This window comes from Tachyglossus aculeatus, chromosome 18 (genome assembly GCF_015852505.1).
Source record: "Tachyglossus aculeatus isolate mTacAcu1 chromosome 18, mTacAcu1.pri, whole genome shotgun sequence".
Classification (NCBI taxonomy): Eukaryota; Metazoa; Chordata; class Mammalia; order Monotremata; family Tachyglossidae; genus Tachyglossus; species Tachyglossus aculeatus.
The window spans coordinates 31,416,079-31,437,125 of record NC_052083.1 but is presented as its reverse complement, the minus strand read 5'-3'; the positions used below and the strand labels follow the sequence as shown (position 1 = coordinate 31,437,125).

Below are 21,047 nucleotides of genomic sequence, written 5' to 3'. Positions count from 1 at the left end.
GGGGTGCAAAGGTAAAATCCTCTTAGTACTTTGTGCCTTTTCAGCAAAGCAGCATGGCTCAGTGGGAAGAGCGCGGGCTTTGGAGTCAGGTCATGGGTTCAAATGCCGGCTCTGCCAATTGTCAGCTGTGTGACTTTGGACAAGTCACTTCACTTCTCTGTGCTTCAGTTCCCTCATCTGTAAAATGGGGATTAAGACTGTGAAGCCCCTGTGGGACAACCTGATCACCTTGTAACCTCCCCAGTGCTTTGCACATAGTAAGCGCTTAATAAATGCCATCATCATCATCATCATTCATCTGCTGCTGTCCAGAGTGATTTACCAGTATCTTTTAGAAACTTCGATGATTTGCAATTTACAGAGGAGAGAGACATTTGGCAACCCCAAATTGGGAATGTAACTGCCACCCCCTCACAGATCAAATCACCCGAGTGGTAAACTGCTGTGATTTGGGAACAGCATGTCCCAAGGTGGCTGTCTCTCCTGCTCGACCGTCCGAAGCCGGCCCTGGCTGGGGGCCGGGGAAGGCGAGTGCCCTGCTCAGTGACGCGGGGCTGATCAGCAGACCTGAGCGGAGAGCCCCGGTCTCCGGATTTCCACTCTCACCCTTTTTTCCGGGTCTGCGGGGGTATCGCAAGCCCTGCCCACTCTGTCTCCTACTGCAAATGTTCCCTGAGCCTTACTCCGCTCCTTCCATGGGACAGGTGGCACCGAGAAATGGGGAGATAGTGCTGTTGTAGATTTGGAATATCCTGCTGGCTGAGAGCTGGTTACGTGACCCTGCGCGCTCAGGCACAGCTGAGGGAGAATCCTGGGTGTGTTGCCCCTCACCCCCATCCTCATTCATGTAAAAAAAAAACACACACACAGACACACACCCTTTTTTTTCCAGTGGCGCCCATCTCTGCCCATTAGCAGTTAGGCCCACCACATACCTGGGACACACGGTTGTTTTGAAGGAAAGCGTGCCCAGTGACTGCCAAGTTTCTGCCTCCTAAATGTGAAAGGCAAAGGTCCTCCCAAAATTATTATTATTATTATAGTGGTATTTAAGCGCCTCTTGGCACCTACTCAGAATGGATCTCCTGGGAATTAGCTTCTCATAAAGCCGTCTTCAAGAGCAGAGGCAGCCGCCTCTCCCCATCATCATCATCATCAGTGCTATACAGTGCTTTCAACATAGTAAGCGCTTAACAAATACCATCGTTGTTATCATCATTATTATTATTATGAAGACTGAGCCTCCCGTGGGACAACCTGATCACCTTATAACCCCCCCAGGTGCTTAGAACAGTGCTTTGCACATAGTAAGTGCTTAATAAATGCCATCATCATTATTATTATTATGAAGACAGCCCCACATGGGACACTTTGATCACCTTGTAACCCCCAAGCGCTTAATAAATGCCGCCATCATCATCATCATCATCCTGTGTACCAAGCACTCTGCTTAGCACCGCAGTAGATATAACATAATCAGGTGGGACACAGTCCCTTGTCCACGAGGGGCTCACAGTCTAAGTAGGAAGGACGACATTTCACAGATGAGGAAACTGAGGCACAGTGAAGCGACTTGCTTAAAGTCACAGGGCGGATAGGTGGTGGAGCTGGAATTAGAGCTCAGGTCCTCTGACTCCCAGTCATCTGCTCTTTCCACTAGGCCACCCTGCTTTTCCTGTTGCCCCCAGTTAATGTCTTAGTAAAGGAGGCGAAGTCCTAAGCTCAGAGTGGGGCCAGGGAGGGAGAAAGGGATGAGAGAGCGGGGCGTTCCTTCGGAGAGTTGTTGATGGAGCCAGGACGGGGGATGAGGAAGAGTCTGAGAGCCCTATCCATAGTGGCTGAATGGCTCCTTCCTACCTCAGGAAACTACTCTCCTGGATCTGGATGTATGATGGATTTTCCACCCGCTAGTTCCTTTTGGAACTACTGGGTAAGGGGAGTCCCCGGAGAATTTGCTTAAGCGCCTGGATTTCTTTTGACATCAGCAGGCAAAGATTCCTCGAGGAAGGCCGGGTCAAACGTGGAAGAGGAGCCAAAGATTCAAGTTGGCAGCTTTGAAAACAGTGGTCCTGTACTCCAGGTTGGTGGGCTTTCCTGTCTTTGATTCAGAAGGAGAAATTTGCCATTAACAATCTTCGCCTTGATATCTCTGCCGATTGGGTGTCAGTGGCACAAGTTAATTGAGCCAGAAAAGTGAGCGTTATCATATCTCTTAATCCTTGGAGGTCATCAGAATGGCCATTCTGTACATAAAGATTTGGTTTGACTTGGCTCTGGGCAGCGTGTCTAATGGAAAGAGCATCTGTGTGGGAATCAAAAGACTTGAGTTCTAGTCCCACTGACAAGTTGTTGCGACCTTGGGTAAGTCCCTTAATCTCTCAGGGCCTCAGTTTCCTCATCAGTCAAACAGGAATAGTAATAGCTGCCTCTCCCTACCTCACAGAGATATTGTGAAGGTAAAATAAGGTAGTTGATATGAAAGCACCGTAGAAGATTGAAAGCGCTTAACAAATACAGGATGATTATCGTTATCCCGTGTACGTGTGTTGCTGATTTGAAGAGCCAAGTCTTACCTTGCTCCTGTATATATGCTTGTACATATTTATTACTTTATTTTACCTGTACATATCTAGTCTATTTTATTTTGTTAGTATGTTTGGTTTTGTTCTCTGTCTCCCCCTTTTAGACTGTGAGCCCACTGTTGGGTAGGGACCGTCTCTCTATGTTGCCAACTTGTACTTCCCAAGCGCTTAGTACAGTGCTCTGCACACAGTAAGCGCTCAATAAATACGATTGATTGATTGATTGATTGCTCCTCAGGAGATGCTTTGAATTTCATCCAACTCTAACTGTCCTTTTTGATCAAGGTGAAATTCGAGTGTCTGTTGTTGATTTTTCCCCTGAGCGTTCCAAAATTAAAACTGAGATCCCGGATTCAACTTAGCATAAAATTGGCCCATACTCTGGGCTCAGTGTAACATCGGACCAGGCCTTAGGAAGGGCCGAACTAAGGTGGGATACACGTCAATTCTCAGGACAAGGTGTAGTGAGCTTCTGGTTAGCTGAAAACCCGTGGACAGGGTGCTGCTAGCCATTGGCCCCTTCCTTCCTCTCCCCCTCGTCCCCCTCTCCATCCCCCCATCTTACCTCCTTCCCTTCCCCACAGCACCTGTATATATGTATATATGTTTGTACATATTTATTACTCTATTTATTTTACTTGTACATATCTATTCTATTTTATTTTGTTAGTATGTTTGGTTTTGTTCTCTGTCTCCCCCTTTTAGACTGTGAGCCCACTGCTGGGTAGGGACTGTCTGTATTTGTTACCAACTTGGACTTCCCAAGCGCTTAGTACAGTGCTCTGCACACAGTAAGCGCTCAATAAATACGATTGATGATGATGATGTTGATGACTGGCCATAGTTGCCGGTCAGCGAAGGGTTTTCATACGTGTGCCCTTCCACTGCATGCAGCCCCCTGCCCGCCTGCTGGCTTGTCAGCAGCAGGGACGAGAGAGCACGAGCGATATTACCCAAGCGACCGGGACTGACGTCAGTTGGGAAGTAGCGTGGTCTAGTGGACAGGACGTGGACCTGGGTTCGAATCCATGCTCCGTCACCTACCTGCTGTGTGACCTTGAGCAAGTCACTTCACTTCTCTGTGCCTCAGTTCCCTCACCTGCAGAATGGGGATTCTATAGCTATTCTCCCTCCTGTTTAGAATGGGAGCCCCAAGTGGGACCTGATTATCCCGTTTCTACCCCAGCACTTAGTACAGTGCTTGGCACATAGCGAACCGCCTAACAAATACCGCAGGAGTTATCATCAGTTCACCCAAGTGTGTCCTCGGCCCTGAGATGGTCTCGTCCACACTGAGAGCCGCCCATCTATTTCGGCAGAGGGTTCACTGCTGCCTGGCTGTTTATTCGAGTTAAGGCTCTGCCACCATCTAACGTGGGCTTTCGTCTTGATGAACAGTTTAACTATAAGGCTGTGGCCGACCGGCTGTGCGAAATGACCGGCAAGAAAAACATCCCTCCCTTCAACAGGAGGCGGCTCTGCAAACTGATCCGAAAGTAAGTAAGCGCTTTGGGACGAGATGCTGATGGGGAGTGGGATGGAGGGGGCGAGGGGGCTGGCGGGGTCGTCTCTTCTGTGCAACCAGCAGTTACCTCCTCCTCTAGCCCCTGACTCTGCTGTCTGAGGGGTGCGGGGGAGACAGGGAGAAGGGGTGAGTTGGGGTTTGGTATGTAGGGCTCAGACCCAGAACGGGACGCTCCGAACAGAGGATCGATAGTGTGGATTGAGTGCCTCCTGTGTGCAAAGCACTGCACCGTGCTTGGTAGAGTGCAACATATCAATAAACAGGGACAGTCCCTACCACAATGAACTTACAGTCTGGAATGGGACTGGGAGAGACCTGTAAGAGGAAGGAGACCCGATTCCTTCCCACAGAAGCTACAGAACGCCCGCACCCTCCGCTCCTCCGCCGCTAATCTCCTCACCGTACCTCGTTGTCGCCTGTCCCGCCATCGACCCCCGGCCCACGTCCTCCCCCGGGCCTGGAATGCCCTCCCTCTGCCCATCCGCCAAGCTCGCTCTCTTCCTCCCTTCAAGGCCCTGCTGAGAGCTCACCTCCTCCAGGAGGCCTTCCCAGACTGAGCCCCTTCCTTCCCTTCCCCCTCGTCCCCCTCTCCATCCCTCCCACCTTACCTCCTTCCCTTCCCCACAACACCTGTACATGTGTATATATGTTTGTACATATTTATTACTCTATTTATTGATTTATTTTACTTGTACATATCTATTCTATTTTATTTTGTTAGTATGTTTGGTTTTGTTCCCTGTCTCCCCTTTTAGACTGTGAGCCCACTGTTGGGTAGGGACTGTCTCTATATATTGCCAGTTTGTACTTCCCAAGCGCTTAGTACAGTGCTCTGCACATAGTAAGCGCTCAATAAATACGATTGATGACAACCGGGATTTATGAAGGGACTCTTTCTGGGGCTCCTTAGCAGTTGTCTTGAGGTAGTGTAGCAGGATCCCTCGGATTTTTTTTATTTGGAAGCAAGAAAGTTTCAGTTTTTTTTTTTACCTTTCATTCCCTGACCTTAAAAAAATAACTCGGAGCGGAAATGTTGCAGTATTGTCCACAAGGCCGAGTTCTATCTAGATAACTTGAGAAATTTCTTGCGAAGCAGCGTGGTCTAGAGGATAGAACGCGGGCCTGGGAGACAGAAGGACCTTGGTTCTAATCCCAGCTCATCATCAGAGAAGCAGCGTGGCTCAGTGTGGAAAGAGCACGGGCTTTGGAGTCGGAGGTCATGGGTTCGAATCCTGACCACCACAAGTCTGCTGTGTGCTCTTGGGCAAGTCACTTAACTTCTCTGGGCCTCAGTTGCCTCATCTGTAAAATGGGGATTAAGACTGTGAGCCCCACATGGGACAACCTGTATCCTCCCCAGCGCTTAGAACAGTGCTTTGCACATAGTAAGCGCTTAACAAATGCCGATTATTATTATTATCTTCTTTTTGACCTTGGGCAAGTCACTTAACTTTTCTATGCTTCATCTGTGCGGTGGGGATGAACACTGTGAGCCCTTTGTGGGACATGATCTGTGTCATCATCATCATCATCAATCGTATTTATTGAGCGCTTACTACGTGCAGAGCACTGTACTAAGCTCTTGGGAAGTACAAATTGGCAACATAGAGACAGTCCCTACCCAACAGTGGGCTCACAGTCTAAAAGGGGGAGACAGAGAACAAAACCAAGCATACTAACAAAATAAAATAAATAGAATAGATATGTACAAGTAAAATAAATAAATAAATCGAGTAATAAATATGTACACTATTTATTTATTTATTTGTCCCACCTGATTAGCTTGTATCTGCCCCAGGGCTTAGTACAGTGCCTGTCACATAGTAAGCGCTTAGCAAATACCACTAAACCAAAAAGGTTCACTGGAAGAGGAGGGTGGTTTTTGGTGGCAGGTGTGATGTTTGGCTTTGTGTTAAAACAATTATCCTTTTTCTCTCTTTCAGATTCCAAGATCTAGCTGAAGGTAAGGATCGAGCTAGACACAAAGAATGGTATCAGTGTGAATAATTTTCGGTGAAACCAGAGCATTCTGGTACACTGATGGCTGAAGAAGCCGTCCTTAGAACTCTTAAAGACGCCAAAACCTTGAGCTTCCTAATGAAAGCCTTTGACCTCTGATGTTCTTTCTTATGAAGAATCCTCTGTACGGATGATAAGAATTATAAGATGCTTATAAGGCCGACAAGCGGTGCAATCTGATCCGGTAGCCTTTGCTAAGGCTACCAGTTATATGTTGCCAACTTGTACTTCCCAAGCACACAGTGCTCTGCACACAGTAAGCGCTCAATAAATACGATTGATTGATTGATTAACACCAGGGGAGATAATTGATTCCTGAATCTGTTTCCTGCATTATCTGTGCTAGAGAAAGGCTACCCAAATGATCAGGGAAATGGAGGGTCTTCCTCTTGAGCTAAACCGAGTTAGGAGTTTTGACCCAGAGAAGCAAGTGGAGAGAGGGATGGTCCAAGAGAACAAACCACGAAAGTCAGGCCAACCAGAATTCCCGTTCGTCCAAATCCCACCTCACTCGGGTACGAGAGTTACGGCTGGTGCTTGAAGATGGAAAGTAGGTGGAATTCATTACCAGGCAGAAAACGTCGGTAAAATCCAGAGGTTAGGATAAATATGTGGGCAAGTGGCTTATAAGGGGTTGCTGAGGTGGGGAAATCAGGTCTGTAGAGCGGGCGGAAGCGAACTACCAAACACCCCTAAACGGAAGGGTGGGTGTCGAGGGGAGCATCCTCTTGCCATTGGCGGAGACAGAATATTGGGCTGGATGGACCGTCGGACTGGTCCAACCTATGGGTACTTTCGTCCGATCCTCTCAGGGCGGGTCTGAAAAAGGAGTGGATTTAAGACAGATGATCCCAGGGAGGGTCTGACCTGGTGCTCCTTTCCAGCCCTTCTTAGGGGTCTGTGACTAGTCCCCGACAGGTATGGGGAACATCTGACTTTGGTTCGAAATGGGCTTCGGTAGGGAACATCACAGGTCGTGGACAGCTTCCAGGCTCGATCCTGGAGTCAAGAAGTCCGGAGAGGGCTTCTTGCATGGCAGAGTGAGGGACATGCTGGGATCTGTACTTGTTAGCCAGTGGGAGAGGTGTGAATCAAGATGGCAACATCTCCCGGGGGATAGCTAAACGATTGTGACAGCAGGGTTGCCGGACTTCTCAAGACTCTGATTGGACCCAACTTTCTGCCCCCGTTCCAGGCAACTTCCCCAAGGACAGTCTCCCTGAAGACGTTTCCGCCGACGAAGACGATGGCACCTGCGGCCAGGGAAAGCCCAAGAAGGAGGAGGTCACCCATCTGGAGAAAGCTAAGAGGGAAAAAGAGAATGGTAGGGTGCCAGGCTGGGGTGGGACTGTGGGGAAGAGGCCCGGGGGAGAGACAGGAATCAGAGTGAAAAGGCGCCGTTGGCCATCCAGCAATCATAACGTTGGTATTTATTGAGTGCTTCCTATGAGCCAGGCGCCAAAGGTAGCACTGGGGTAAAGTCAGAATAATCCGACGGGACCCCGATCCCTCCCACTCGGGACTCACCATCTTCAAGATAAGAAAAAAGGGTATTTTATCCCCATTTCACAGATGAGGAAAGTGAGATCCAGGGTGGTTAAGTGACTTGCCCGAGGTCACAGAGCAGCCCATTGGCAGAGTCCAGATCGGGACACGTGTCTCCTGATTCCCAGTCCCGTGTTCTTACCGTGAGGCCACACTGCTTCTCGTGGTACTTTCTTACCCGCAACAGTAAAGCCGGGACTTCTCAGGATCGGCCTTCCCCAGGCTGCTCACTGATCCATAGAACCTTTCACTTCCCCTTGCTGTTGAGTGTTTCGTTGAAATCCCTCCCGCTGTCGGAGCTGTTCCGCTAGTCTTTGTGTCTCATCCTCCACAGCCTAGCCTGGGAACCTTATGTGGAGCAAGGACTACGTTGGAATTAGTTTATTTGGCATTCACTCCGGCACTTACAGATGTTAGTTGCAAAACGATGTCATTTAGAGCAGTTTGGCCTTTTGCCATTAGAAACTAGACGGCAAGCTCGTCATGGGCAGGGAGCGTATCTACCAACTCTCTTATGTTGTGCCCTCCCCAGAGCTTAGTACACTTGCTCTGTACACAGTAAGCACTCAGTAAACCGATTGATTGATTGATTAATTGAAACTAAGCCCGGCCACCGAGGCCCGCCGTCATTCCGCTTCGCTGTGTTTGCAGGCCGACAGAGAGAGGAGCCGTGCGAGCCCGGCCTGCGGAAGAGAAAAAGGAAAAAGAAGAAGCGCAGCAGCAGCCCCCGGCCAGGCGCCTCGGACGTGGAAGCGAAGGGGAGCGGCGAACCCACATCTGGGAGAAAAAGGCAGAAACGGGGAGGCGGAGCGTCCGGGCTCGGGGGACGGGACGCTGGCCTCAGCAAGGAGGGCCCCCCGGCAGACACCAGCAGGAAGAGGCTGGGCAAGCGGGGCGAGGGGCCCCAGGAAGAGCTGGGGGAGGCCGCGGTGCCCCCTGCCACCCTCTCCGCCGTGGCAAACGGCCCCACCCAGGAGCCCGTGCCCAACGGGCCCCCGGCCGTCCAGGGGAAGTCTGCGAGAAAGAAGCAGCGGCCCGTGGCCCTCGCCATCAACGGCAATGGCCTGGCTCCGCACGTCACAGCTCAGCCCCCGCCAAAGAGAACGTCGGCGTGTTCGGCCGGGGCCGGCGACCCCCAGCCTCCCTTGGCCCAGAAAGTCAAGGTCGAGGAAAAAAAGACAAAGCTGGACTTTCTGGACCCAGTCATTCTGTGCGGTGAGAAGCCCGGGCTCCTGAAGAAGCGGAAGAAAGCGAAGCGGACCTTAAGCTCGGGGGAAACTAACGGAGGCCTGGAGCCCGCTGCCAAGACTAATGTAAGGAGCCCCAGACTGAGCCCCCTACGCCCCATCCCCTCCGCCTTACCTCCTTCCTCTCCCCACAGCACCTGTATATATGTTTGTACATATTACTCTATTTTACTTGTACATATTCTGTTTATTTTATTTGGTTTATATGTTTTGTTGTCCGGCTCCCCCTTCTAGACTGTGAGCCCGCTGTTGGGTAGGGACCGTCTCTATATGTTACCAACTTGGACTTCCCAAGCGCTTAGTACAGTGCTCTGCACACAGTAAGCGCTCAATAAATACGATTGAATGAGTGAATGAATGAGCGGGTGGGGGTTGGGGGGGACGATGTGGGATTCAAGCCCAGATCAAGCAGGGAGTGCCCGGTGCCCACCCCGGCTCCCCACTGGGCCCCTTATGTTCAGGCACCTTCGTTCATTGACTGTCTTGTCTTATGCCATTGAGTCGTCTCCAACCCCATAGCGACGCCACGGACGCATCTCTCCCAGAGCGCCCCACCTCCACCTGTAATCGGTCTGGTAGTGGATCCTAAGGGTTTTCTTGGTAAAAATGCGGAAGTGGTTTACCACTGCCTATTTCCAGTCAGTAAACTTTAGTCTCTGCCCTCGATTCTCACTTAACTTCTCTGGGCCTCAGTTACCTCATCTGTAAAACGGGGATTTTTACATTTGAGCTCCATGTGGGACAACCTGATGACCTTGTATCTATACCCCAGCACTTAGAACAGTGTTTGGCACATAGTAAGTGCTTAAAAAATACCAACATTATTATTATTATTGTTATTATTATTATTGGGCCTCATGGCTGTTGCAGTTGGCAAAAACCATTGCCGTGACTAGTAAGCAGGCCTCACGGCCAGCGTTTTCTCACTTTGTGGGCAGCACCTCTACTCCACTCCCGCCTCTCCACTGACTTGGTCTGGCCAAGGGTTCCTAGTAAAAGGAGAGCAGAAATCCCCGTTCTTCCAGTTTTACGGCCTTACCGACCGCCAAGCAGGTTACAGGCTGAGGAGCCACCGTCCCTTTGTCGACCAGAGGCCCAGGAGGAGACAGGTGCTGTCATCCCACTGGGAGAGGTCCTTCAAATCCTCCCCGGCTGCCTTTTGCCGGAGAGCCCAGCTCTGTGGCATTACTTGGCCGACTGAGTCACGGCTGCTCAGTGATTTCTCTTTGGGGCTTATTTCACACGGGCCACCGAACAGCTGACGGGTAGAAGTTGGTTTGGAGACCCTCATTCCAGGCCAGATTCCAAACAGTAATTAGAATGGAATCGCTGGAGTGCAAGACGAAGTGCATCGTAGTTGTAGGTTTTCCCAAATCTCTCTCACAAGGCACTGCTCTCATCCCTTCCTCCCCCTCGCCCACTTGTCTATCCCGCAGCCCTGGTTTTAAGGCTTCCTGCCTGCCTGAGCAACGTTTCCATATGGCCCGTGTTTCCCTTTTCCCCTCCCGGTAGGAAAGCAGCGGGACTTTCAGCCCGGCGAAGAAAGCGAAGCTGAAGCCCGAGAATGATTTTGTGAAGTTTGAAAGCACGACGTTGCCGAAGCCCGTGTTCTTCAGGAAAGCCAAAAGCAGTGCCAGCATCTCCTCCCCGACCGTTCAGGTACCGAGACCGAGGGGGTCATAAAATGTAGAAAACGGGGTTAGCAAAGCAAAGACCGTGAGCCTTCGCTAGTAGTGGGCTGGGGCAGGTTGGGTGCCCGTGTGAGGAGCAGAAGCAGCCCGCGCCATTGCTTCTGGGAACCCGTGTCCACTTGGGCTTGTGGTTCTCAGTCCAAGTGACGACCGACAGCTTCCAGAGTCAGAAAGTTTCCACTCCCTGGGCTGGAGAGAAAAGCCGGGAGCCCCGTGTGGTCCTGCATCTGATCTGGTATCTACCCCAGCGCTTAGCACAGTGCGTGGTGCATAAGCAGCCCTTAACAAATGGCATTATTATCCTATTATTATTATTATTTTATTAAATTGGCACTCGGGGGGGGGGAAAAGAGTCTGCAAATAAAGGCAATGTGATCATCAGTCATCATCAATCATATTTATTGAGCGCTTACTGTGTGCAGAGCACTGCACTAATCGCTTGGGAAGTACAAATTGGCAACATATAGAGACAGTCCCTACCCAACAGTGGGCTCACAGTCTAAAAGACCAGATGGGAAGATTGTGGGACTGGGAATAAGGAGATCTAGGTTTCATTCCCAGCTCTGCCACTGGCCACTGAGTGACCTTGGGCAACTAACTTAACCGTTCTTGTTCAGGTTTACATAAAAATTGTATTTTGTAAAAAAAAAAATGGTATTTATTAAGCACGTACGATGTGTCAAGGGCTGTTTAGTGGTGAGGCACATACAGGATAATCAAATAGGATAACATTTCCTCTTCCAGGCAGGATTAAAAGGGAGAGAGTGGGAATGTTAATCCCCATTTTACAGACGAAGGAACTGAGGCCTGGAGAGGTGGTGACTTGTCCAAGGTCAGCCTCCTCGGTGGGAGCGGCATTTCGGTGACCATAGGTCTACATTGCTTGTAGTGCCATGGCCCTGATCTTTGCTGGGCTCGCCTTCGAGTTAAAGATCTTAGGGAAGCAGCGTGGCTTACTGGATAGAGCCTGGGCCTGGGAGTATGAGAACCTGGGTTCTAATCCTGGTTCCCCACTTATCTGCTGTGTGACTTGGGGCAAGTCCCTTCACTTCTCCGCACCTCAAGTTGTACCTCCTCTGTAAAATGGGGATTGAGATTGGGAGCCCCATATGGGACAGGGGCTGTGTCCAGCCTGGTTAGCTTGTATCTGCCCCAGTGCCTGGCAGGTAGTAAGCACTTAACAAACACCATTTTAAAAAGAAATAAGTAGATCTGAATCAAAAATCACCCAGCTCCTCCCGTGAGGCCCCCTGGAAAATCTCAGACGGGGCTGGTGGGCAGCGTCTGTAATGACTGGGAAAAAGAGAGCGTAGCTCCCCTGGGTTAGGCACATCCGCCGATCCGCGGGGGTTCCCGAGGACGCAGACAGGAGGCGAGGACAGAGAGCAGTCCCCAAAGCCTGACTCCAGTTCTCTTTCTTTCAATTCCATCTTACTCTGCAGTCAGCCCAGAAGCTGCCATCCAGCTCCAAAAAGGTCACCTTCGGTCTGAACAAGAACATGACGGCCGGTGAGTTGAATGGGTCCGATTCCTTTTCCCTCCATCGGGTGGAGAAATAAAGGGACGGGGGAAAACAGGCCCCCGGGGTCAAGCTCCGGCCTTCCTCTCGGTCATGTCCGGCTGGAGGAGGGCTCCGTTGCAGTTTGGTTTGGCAGAGCGTGAGGGCAAATCTTCCCACGATCATCATCAGTCGTATTTATTGATTAGGATATTTATTTATTTATTTATCGTATTTATTTATTGGGATAATCGTATTTATCCCACGATGATCCCTTCCCGGGCCCCACCCATGACCCTTGTAAAGTGAGTTGTCCCCGAACTCCGGAGGGTTGTTTCCACGGGACAGGAATCTTCTCAAGATGCCCCTAGGATTCCACCCTTAAAACTCCCCTCCCCGCAGGTCCCAAGAGAGGACATCTCAGGCCAGAAATGGTGGGCCCATTTTCAGGTGAAGAGGCCTATTTCCCCTGTGGTTTTCCTTTCTTTGTTTCTGCCTCCTCCAGAAAGAGGCTTGGGCCTGTTTTGTTTTCGGCCTCTTCTTTTTCTATTTTTCTCTGTAACCCGGGGTTTAAAAGTATTTTATTCAGCCAAGGCTGGGCTGGCTATACAAAGTCTCTGTCAGTGGATACTTAAAATGTTAGGACGCTTGTCTCCTGGTAAGCCTTCATAATCTGCCCCCAGGGCTGGAGACCGAAGAGCTGGATGACAAAAAAATCGCCCGTCTCCATACATGTGAAGCAGTGGAAAATAAAGCCTGGGTCCTCAAGACAAGAGCTTTTTTCCTCCCCTTTTGTTCTTCCATATTCCTGTCCTAGGTTCCCCCTTTGGGTCCCTTTGATTTGTCCCTCTGGAGAGTACTGGTAAACCTGTTTTCCCCCTGGAGCCCTGACTCGCCAGTCGGGACACCTAGCTTGCAGTAAACAGCCAACAGCTAGCCTGTGAGCACCTTGAGGGCAGGGATCGTGCCTGCCGACTCTGTCGTGCCCCCCCCCCCCCCCCGGAGTTCAGTACAGTGCTCTGTACACAATACATTGAGCTCCTGGAGGGCAGGAATCATGTCTACTACCTCTGGTGCGCATCCCTCAACACTTAGGACAGGGATCTGCCCTTGTTATGAGGCCCTTGTTATCACCAAGTTACATTAACGACAGCCTCATTCGCACCTACTCAGCCTTCCTGTCCTGCCATCGACCCCGGCCCACGTCCTCCCCAGGGCCTGAAATGCCCTCCCTCTGCCCATCCGCCAAGCTAGCTCCCTTCCTCCCTTCAAGGCCCTACTGAGAGCTCACCTCCTCCAGGAGGCCTTCCCAGACTGAGCCCTTTCCTTCCTCTCCCCCTCGTCCCCCTCTCCATCCCCCGCATCTTACCTCCTTCCCTTCCCCACAGCACCTGTATATATGTATATGTGTTTGTACATATTTATTACTCTATTTATTTATTTTACATGTACCTATCTATTCTATTTATTTTATTTTGTTAGTATGTTTGGTTTTGTTCTCTGTCTCCCCCTTCTAGACTGTGAGCCCACTGTTGGGTAGGGACTGTCTCTATATGTTGCCAGCTTGTACTTCCCAAGCGCTTAGTACAGTGCTCTGCACACAGTAAGCGCTCAATAAAAACGATTGATTGATTGATTGATTAGGATCACTCATTAAATACCACTGACTGATTGACTAGTCCCTCTCCTCCGCCACCCCCCACGCCACCTGGGATGTGACTTTTCTTTTGTTTCTGGCAGAATTCAGGAAGACTGACAAGAGTATCCTGGTGAGTCCGGAAGGACCCTCCAGAGTGGCTTTTAATCCCAAGCAGAAGCCTCTCCATGGAGTGCTAAAGACTCCGACAGGTTCACCTTCAGGAACTCCCCTAGTGAATAAGAAATCACTCTTCCCTCCTCCTCAGAGAAGACCAACTGCAATGGACTTCTTTTAAGCATAGAAGTCTTCCTCTCTGTCTCTCTCTCGGGACGATCTCCTTTTGTACAGAAGACTCTGTAAATTTGCCTTGGAAATTTGGGGCCCTTTATATTATTGTTATTTTATAAATTGCTATAAATTGTACATAAACGGTCTGGTTTACTCTGTGACACTGCCGTGTTACTATCTCTTCTCTAGGGCAATTGAGACATCGCGTTGCATCGGTCGCTCGGATCCTTGGGGATTTCCGTTTGTGAGCACGTGTGTGTTGGCGCTCTTGCCTGACACGCATCCTGCCTCTTGTCGGTAACACGAGCACATTTATTCACTTCCCAAAGGGAGGGCAAACAAGTCTCTCCCGGGCCCGACCGGCAACTGACTGCCTGAGCTCCCCATCCTTAGTGCTCTCTTCCCTCTCCCCGTTGGTGGGGCCCGGATCGTCGGGCTCTGTCCCGTCCTCCTTCCCTCCCTCCTGCTTGCCCTGCCCTGTACCATCCCACCCCCCACTGATCCCGTCCGGGTGGCATCTCCTCTTTTTTTCTACTGTTCCCATAGTTCATCTTGTGGCCTCATCGCTGGCTGAGGTAGCCTCTCTGTCGCTTTCTGTGTTGAGGTTGGTGGTTGAGTCTCCGGCCGTTTCGTCTTCTCCTGACACTCGCTCATCCCGGGCAAGTTCCTGATGCCAACGTCACATTCTTAAGAGAGCCCATCGATGGGCATAATTTGCATTTTTGAACTGTTGTTTCAGTGGGAAATGGAGGTGGGGGGCATTGGAGGGTGTTGGAGCCCCCATACGTACGGTACACCCGTCCTTGAAAATCGAGGGGACCAAAAGCCAGGACTAGAATACACGACAGTAAATGTCACCAACCGTCCGAATGTACAATGTCTTGACAAAGTCGAGTCTTGCCTACCAAAAACTGTTGATGGGTGGCAAGATGTAGATGACGTTCTGGGTGGTATCGCGCGATGGTCAGGTGATGAAGGGTCTCTGGATCCTGGAGTTTATGCAAGATTTTTGATGCCTTAATGTCTCCTAAACTAAAACTGTCTCGTGGAAAGCGCACAGCAAGTATTAACTTCAGAGTTCGTGTTTCATCCTCTAGTCTTTTGCTTTGCACAACCTCAAATGCACAATTGGCAGTGCTAGAACATGAGGCTTCTGTACACTGGTGTAAGCAGAGCCTTTAAAAAAGTCTAGGAATAAGTTCCAATGCACCGCTACTTAACTGCTGTGTGAGGCATACTGAGCAATGGATTTCTGGCTCTAATTGGACTCTGGATTTTTTTTGAGATATACCTCTATTGCTACTTTTCTGAAAGGACCCTGTAACTACTTATTTCTTTCCACCGTTGGACTACACCGTGATGTTTCTGTGCAATGTCCGTAAATCAGAAATCTTTTCTCCTTGCTTTGTTTCCCTCCATTCCTGCATCACTGACATCTTGAGCCCCGGTTGCCATCTGCTTCACATTATTAAGCTGCTAAGAAAGAGCCAAAGCCAACTTCCTGACCGCTACCACCGTCGATGGGATTTAGCGATCCCTTACCGTGTACAAAGCACTGAAATGAGTGTTTGGGAGAATTCAGTTGTATTTTTGTGTTCTCCGTATCCCGCATTTTCCACCTTGCAGCCCCTTTTGGACTGAATTCATGGGGCATCATCTGTGCTGGTGGGCACAGCCCCCTTCCTCTACCCCCTTTCCTCTGCAGTTTTGTTTTGCATCACTTTCCCTTCATGACCTGAACACTCAAGCCCAAGATTTGGCCATCCTTGGAAGGAATGGAGTTTACTCTTCTACGCTGTGTTCAAGCAAGCCGTCAGTCACCACAAAAGCCGGGCAGATTGGGTCTGTGTCTCAGGATTGGCGAGGTGGAGGTCCAATATACATTCTTCTGTCCTCTGGTGCTCGCAGGTTTATCCAGAGACCAAAATGGATTCCGCGTAGTTTCACTGCGTTCAGTTTTGTCTTAATTTGTTCTCTACTGGGTTTTTTGTTGGCTTTGTTTTTTTTGAAACCCCTGGGTTTAAAAAGCGGCAGGCCGAAAAAACCAAGCAGCTTTGGGGACCTTGTGTGCTTCAGTTAACTTTACATTGTCATCCCAAGTTCTGTGTTTGAAAAGCTTGTCTCAAATGCTAGTCACTCTTCGAAAGTTAAATCTTATCTAAAGATTTAATCTGCTTAAAGGACCACATCCTTTGCTCTTGGGAAGCCAGGTCTGTGATGTGCCCACTTAGGAGGGAAAAGCCAATTCGGCCTCAGGCCTCAGGGTTTCGATGACCTATGGCTTCAGAGTGGGATTTGTTGCATTCCCTTCTGGCGGTCTAAGGATTCTCCAGCCCCCAAGGCCTAACTCCTTGTCTTGAGGGCTGTTAAAAATAGCAGATGGTTGTCAGCCTTCCGTGCAGAGCCGCGGAGTGTCTATTTTCTCATTCAGCCACCTTGTGGGAATCATTTGCCACAGAGCTCCCTAAGTGACAGAATTCTTCTGCACGCTGTACAGTTTTCTGAAATTCCCCATCACATCTGGGTAATTGCCAATGGATACTGCTGTTGAGATGCCTGGCAAACTTGGCAGACAAGTGACTTTGAAAATCTTTGATTTTGTTGCTTATTCCGTGACTGTCAGAATGAGGCGCTTTCCTGTTTTTGCCTTTTTGAACTTCATGATAAATGCCACCAGTGGGGAATTTTAACCTCAGAGACTGGCAAAGACATCGTCATCAAATGGTGCATGTGTATTATCTGGTTTCACGTATGGGAGTGATTAGTAAAGAGGGGAAGCCTTTTGGGTCTTAATAGACACTTGCTTTGCCTGGGTGACGATTTAAACTGATGAGACCCCAGAGGAAAGAATGTTAATACTGCTAATCTTGCCCATTGATGGTAATATAAGCATATTTGTTGTTGTAAATGCACAGTTTGAAATATATTCCATTTGAGATACAATTTGGTGGACACGTTCACAGTTTGACTGTTTTAAGAGAGGTGGAATTTGAGGTTCAACCCTTGAAAGTTTAAAAAAAAAAGTTTTTATCATTTTTAATCTTGACATTTTGAAATCCCGCCAATTGTGTCCTTGAAATTTGTTTTTCGTTCAGCACTTGAGTCCAGGGTCTCACCAGCGTGCATGCTTTGTAAACCCAAAGATGTTACTGGGTGCAGGAGGTTCTGAGGCAAACAGGGAGCCACCAGTGAATAGTAATGCCCAGAAGTTGTCCGTGCTATATCTGTACGTGCCCTGGTGCAACGTGGTAGAAAAAGCCCCACGTCCAGTACATATTCTTGGTCTCCAGTGGTTGCAGTTGTGTCCAGAGGCCAAGTGGGAAACCAGGCGATGTCTTTGTCTGGATTTGCTCCCTATTGTGTGTACTTGGTTCTTTGGCAAGGCAATTGATGCCCTGAACAATGTCCGCCGTACAGAGAAATGTTTTTGCACACAGATGGGTATATTTTAAAAGTTAGTGATAAGGTTGTTCCCGTTTTTCTACCTAAAACCAGAGCTTTAAAAGAATTTTCCCTGAAAGGTGTGGGATTTCATTATTTCTGGTTTTAAGGATGAAAAACACAATAAGGGCTTGTTAAATGTTTGCACTTTTTCTGCTGGAAAATAGGCATCTAAGTGGGTGGAAGAGAGTTGCTAAAGGGCCACACTGCCTCTGCCATGCATACACACCCCTTCCTGCCCCCCAGGGCCGGGCAAAGCCCCATAATAATCACTCTTGTGGCTCAGCCCCTAGTTCCCAACCAGGGCAGGGCCCAGAAGTTGATCAACCCAGGGCCCTGTTTTGTAACCAAAAAGCCCTGGCTCGATCTGCTCAGTAGGTTAGAAACTCCAAATGTACGAAATTCTGGGGGTTGATTTGAAAGGCTGTATTTTGTGTAAAAAGAAGTTAACTTTTCGCGGGTCTGGTGAGTTTTGTACAATTTTGTATCAGATGTCTAAAGATTTATTAATGTTTGTAACTTTCAATAGAGTAAAAGCACAAAGAATAGCAGAATGGGAAAGTTGAGGAGTTTGGGGAGGGTTTTTTTTTATTTTGCATTGGAGTTTTTGGTCTTGGAACATTAGAAGATTGGATTTAATCTACGCTGGGTGTACTTTTCCTGTATTTTTTTTATTGCACTGGAGAGGAACGTTTCTTCACCGTATGTGAGTTTCTCAGCAACTACGGTGTGGTCAGTTCTGTGAGAAAAGGTCACGTAGCCAAGTCTAATAAAATTGTCTCTCTCACTTTTTTTAAAAAAATTGGTGATTACTGTCAAACGCCCCCCGCACACACAAAAAAATAATAATGTGCAAGAGAGGGATTGTCAAAAATAGGAAGATGTTTTGGAGGAAAAAAGGGGCTGTTAAGCACTTGCAAAAAATAATAATTCTGGTAACTGTGCTTATTATGTAACAAGGTAACTGAGGCACCAAGAAGCAAACTGATTTGCCCAAGTTCACACAGCAGGCAAGTGGCAAATTTAATAATGATGATGATGGCATTTGTTAAGTGCTTACTATGTGCCAAGCACTGTTCTAAGAGCTGGGGGCGGATACAAGATTATCAGGTTGTCCCATGTGGGGCTCACAGTCTTCATCCCCATTTTCAGATGAGGGAACTGAGGCACAGAGAAGTGAAGTGACTTGCCCAAAGTCACACAGCTGACAAGTGGCGGAGCCGGGATTAGAGCCCCTGACTTCTGACTCCCAAGCCCGGGCTCTTTCCACTGAGCCACGCTGCTTCTCTAAATTTAGAGAACCAATCTTTTCGACTGTGAGCCCACTGTTGGGTAGGGACTGTCTCTATATGTTGCCAACTTGGACTTCCCAAGCGCTTAGTGCAGTGCTCTGCACACAGTAAGTGCTCAATAAATACGATTGATTGATTGAGAGCCCAGGTCCTTCTTTCATTCAATCATTTACTGAGCACTTACTGTGTGCAGAGCACTGTACTAAGTGCTTGGGAGAGTACACTACAACAATAAACAGACATGTTCCTTGCCCATAAAGAGCTTACAGTATGGGGGGGGGGGGGGGGTGCTCCTTTCATTCATTCAATCATTTATTGAGCACTTACTGTGTGCAGATCACTGTACTAAGCGCTTGGGAGAGTACAATGCAACAATAAACAGACATGTTCCTTGCCCGTAATGAGCTTACAGTATTGGGGGGGGGGGGGGGGGTGCTCCTTTCATTCAATCATTTATTGAGCACTTACTGTGCGCAGAGCACTGTACTAAGCGCTTGGGAGAGTACAATGCAACAATAAACAGACATGTTCCTTGCCCATAAAGAGCTTACAGTATGGGGGGGGGGGGGTGCTCCTTTCATTCATTCAATCATTTATTGAGCACTTACTGTGTGCAGATCACTGTACTAAGTGCTTGGGAGAGTACAATGCAACAATAAACAGACATGTTCCTTGCCCGTAATGAGCTTACAGTATGGGGGGGGGGGGGGGGGCTCCTTTCATTCAATCATTTATTGAGCACTTACTGTGCGCAGAGCACTGTACTAAGCGCTTGGGAGAGTACAATGCAACAATAAACAGACATGTTCCTTGCCCATAATGAGCTTACAGTATGGGGCGGGGGGGGGGGGGGGGTGCTCCTTTCATTCAATCATTTATTGAGCACTTACTGTGCGCAGAGCACTGTACTAAGCGCTTGGGAGAGTACAACAATAAACAGACATGTTCCTTGCCCATAATGAGCTTACGGTATAGAGGCGGGGTGCTCTATTCACTAGGCCATGCTGCTTCTCTGGGCCGTGACCATCCCGGGTGAGTGCTTCTCAGTCACCGACGCTTACGAGGGGAAAGGTCTGTCCTCCTGCCAACAGGACATTCCATTGAGTTGTTTTGGCAGTAATATAATAATAATAATAATGATGGTATTTGTTAAGCGCTTACTACGTGCAAAGCACCGTTCTAAGCGCTGGGGAAGATACAAGGTGATCAGGCTGTCCCACATGGGGCTCACAGTCTTAGTCCCCATTTTACAGGTAAGGGAACTGAGGCCCAGAGAAGTGACTTGCCCAAAGTCACACAGCTGACAAGTGGCAGAGCTGGGATTCGAACCCATGACCTCTGACTCCAAAGCCCATGATCTTTCCACTAAGCGAGCCAACCGCACCGTCTTGCCCGGTACCCCTGTGCATCAAGCTCCGGGAAACGGCCGACTGGGAGAATGAGAGCAGTCTGGGAGCCCCGTGTGCCCTTGCCCATTTGGTAAGCCATCGCAGAGTTATGGTGCTCAGCGGCTTAGTCAGGCTTGGATAGGCGAGGGGCTTTCCTACCTTTTTGGGAAAACCGGGGGGAAAGAATAATAACCCAAAATAGTGTGGCCCTTCCCCAGCTAGACAGACCAGAGCTGGAAAAAGGCATATGCAAGCAGCTGAGCTTCATGCCAACTGCAGTGTGAGTTAGACTGTAAGCCCACTGTTGAGTAGGGACTGTCTCTATATGTTGCCAATTTGTACTTCCCAAGCGCGTAGTACAGTGCTCTGCACATAGTAAGCGCTCAATAAATATGATTGATGATGATGCCTTGGAGACAATTAGAGGGATCCCAATTTGAATTCTGTCTAGCCTCAGACCATTTTGAGAAGCAGCTTGACCTAGGTGAGAGAACACCTGCCTGAAAGTCAAAGGGCCCGAGTTCTAATCTCAGCTCTTCCATTCACCTGCTTTTTGACCCTGGGCAAGTTATTTAACTTTTCTGTGCCCCAGTTCCCCATAAATTTCAGTTTCGGTGCCCATAAATTTGATTGAATGAATGAATGAGGACCTGAGTTCTAATACCGGCCTGAAAGTCAAAGGGCCCGAGTTCTAATCTCAGCTCTTCCATTCACCTGCTTTTTGACCCTGGGCAAGTTATTTAACTTTTCTGTGCCCCAGTTTCCCATAAATTTCAGTTTCGGTGCCCATAAATTTGATTGAATGAATGAGGACCTGAGTTCTAATACCGGCCTGAAAGTCAAAGGGCCCGAGTTCTAATGTGAGCTCTTCCATTCACCTGCTTTTTGACCC

General features: G+C 49.0%; 1 protein-coding gene across 2 annotated transcripts in view; it reads left to right on the top strand.

Moving 5' to 3' along the window:
• The window catches only part of RRP1B (ribosomal RNA processing 1B), a 28,080-nt gene extending 11,818 nt beyond the window's left edge, over nucleotides 1-16,262 (top strand). The window contains exons 9-16 of one of the 2 annotated variants that reach the window (XM_038760424.1): nucleotides 1,989-2,080; nucleotides 3,981-4,078; nucleotides 6,051-6,070; nucleotides 7,322-7,450; nucleotides 8,323-8,984; nucleotides 10,431-10,577; nucleotides 12,052-12,118; nucleotides 13,848-16,262. In XM_038760424.1, coding sequence (XP_038616352.1) covers nucleotides 1,989-2,080; nucleotides 3,981-4,078; nucleotides 6,051-6,070; nucleotides 7,322-7,450; nucleotides 8,323-8,984; nucleotides 10,431-10,577; nucleotides 12,052-12,118; nucleotides 13,848-14,041 — 1,409 coding nt within the window. In that variant the 3' untranslated portion in view covers nucleotides 14,042-16,262. Of the gene's footprint in view, nucleotides 1-1,985; nucleotides 2,081-3,980; nucleotides 4,079-6,050; nucleotides 6,071-7,321; nucleotides 7,451-8,322; nucleotides 8,985-10,430; nucleotides 10,578-12,051; nucleotides 12,119-13,847 lie in introns of both variants that reach the window. The other variant, XM_038760423.1, reaches the window with a different exon arrangement.
• The last annotated feature ends 4,785 nt before the right edge of the window (nucleotides 16,263-21,047 follow it).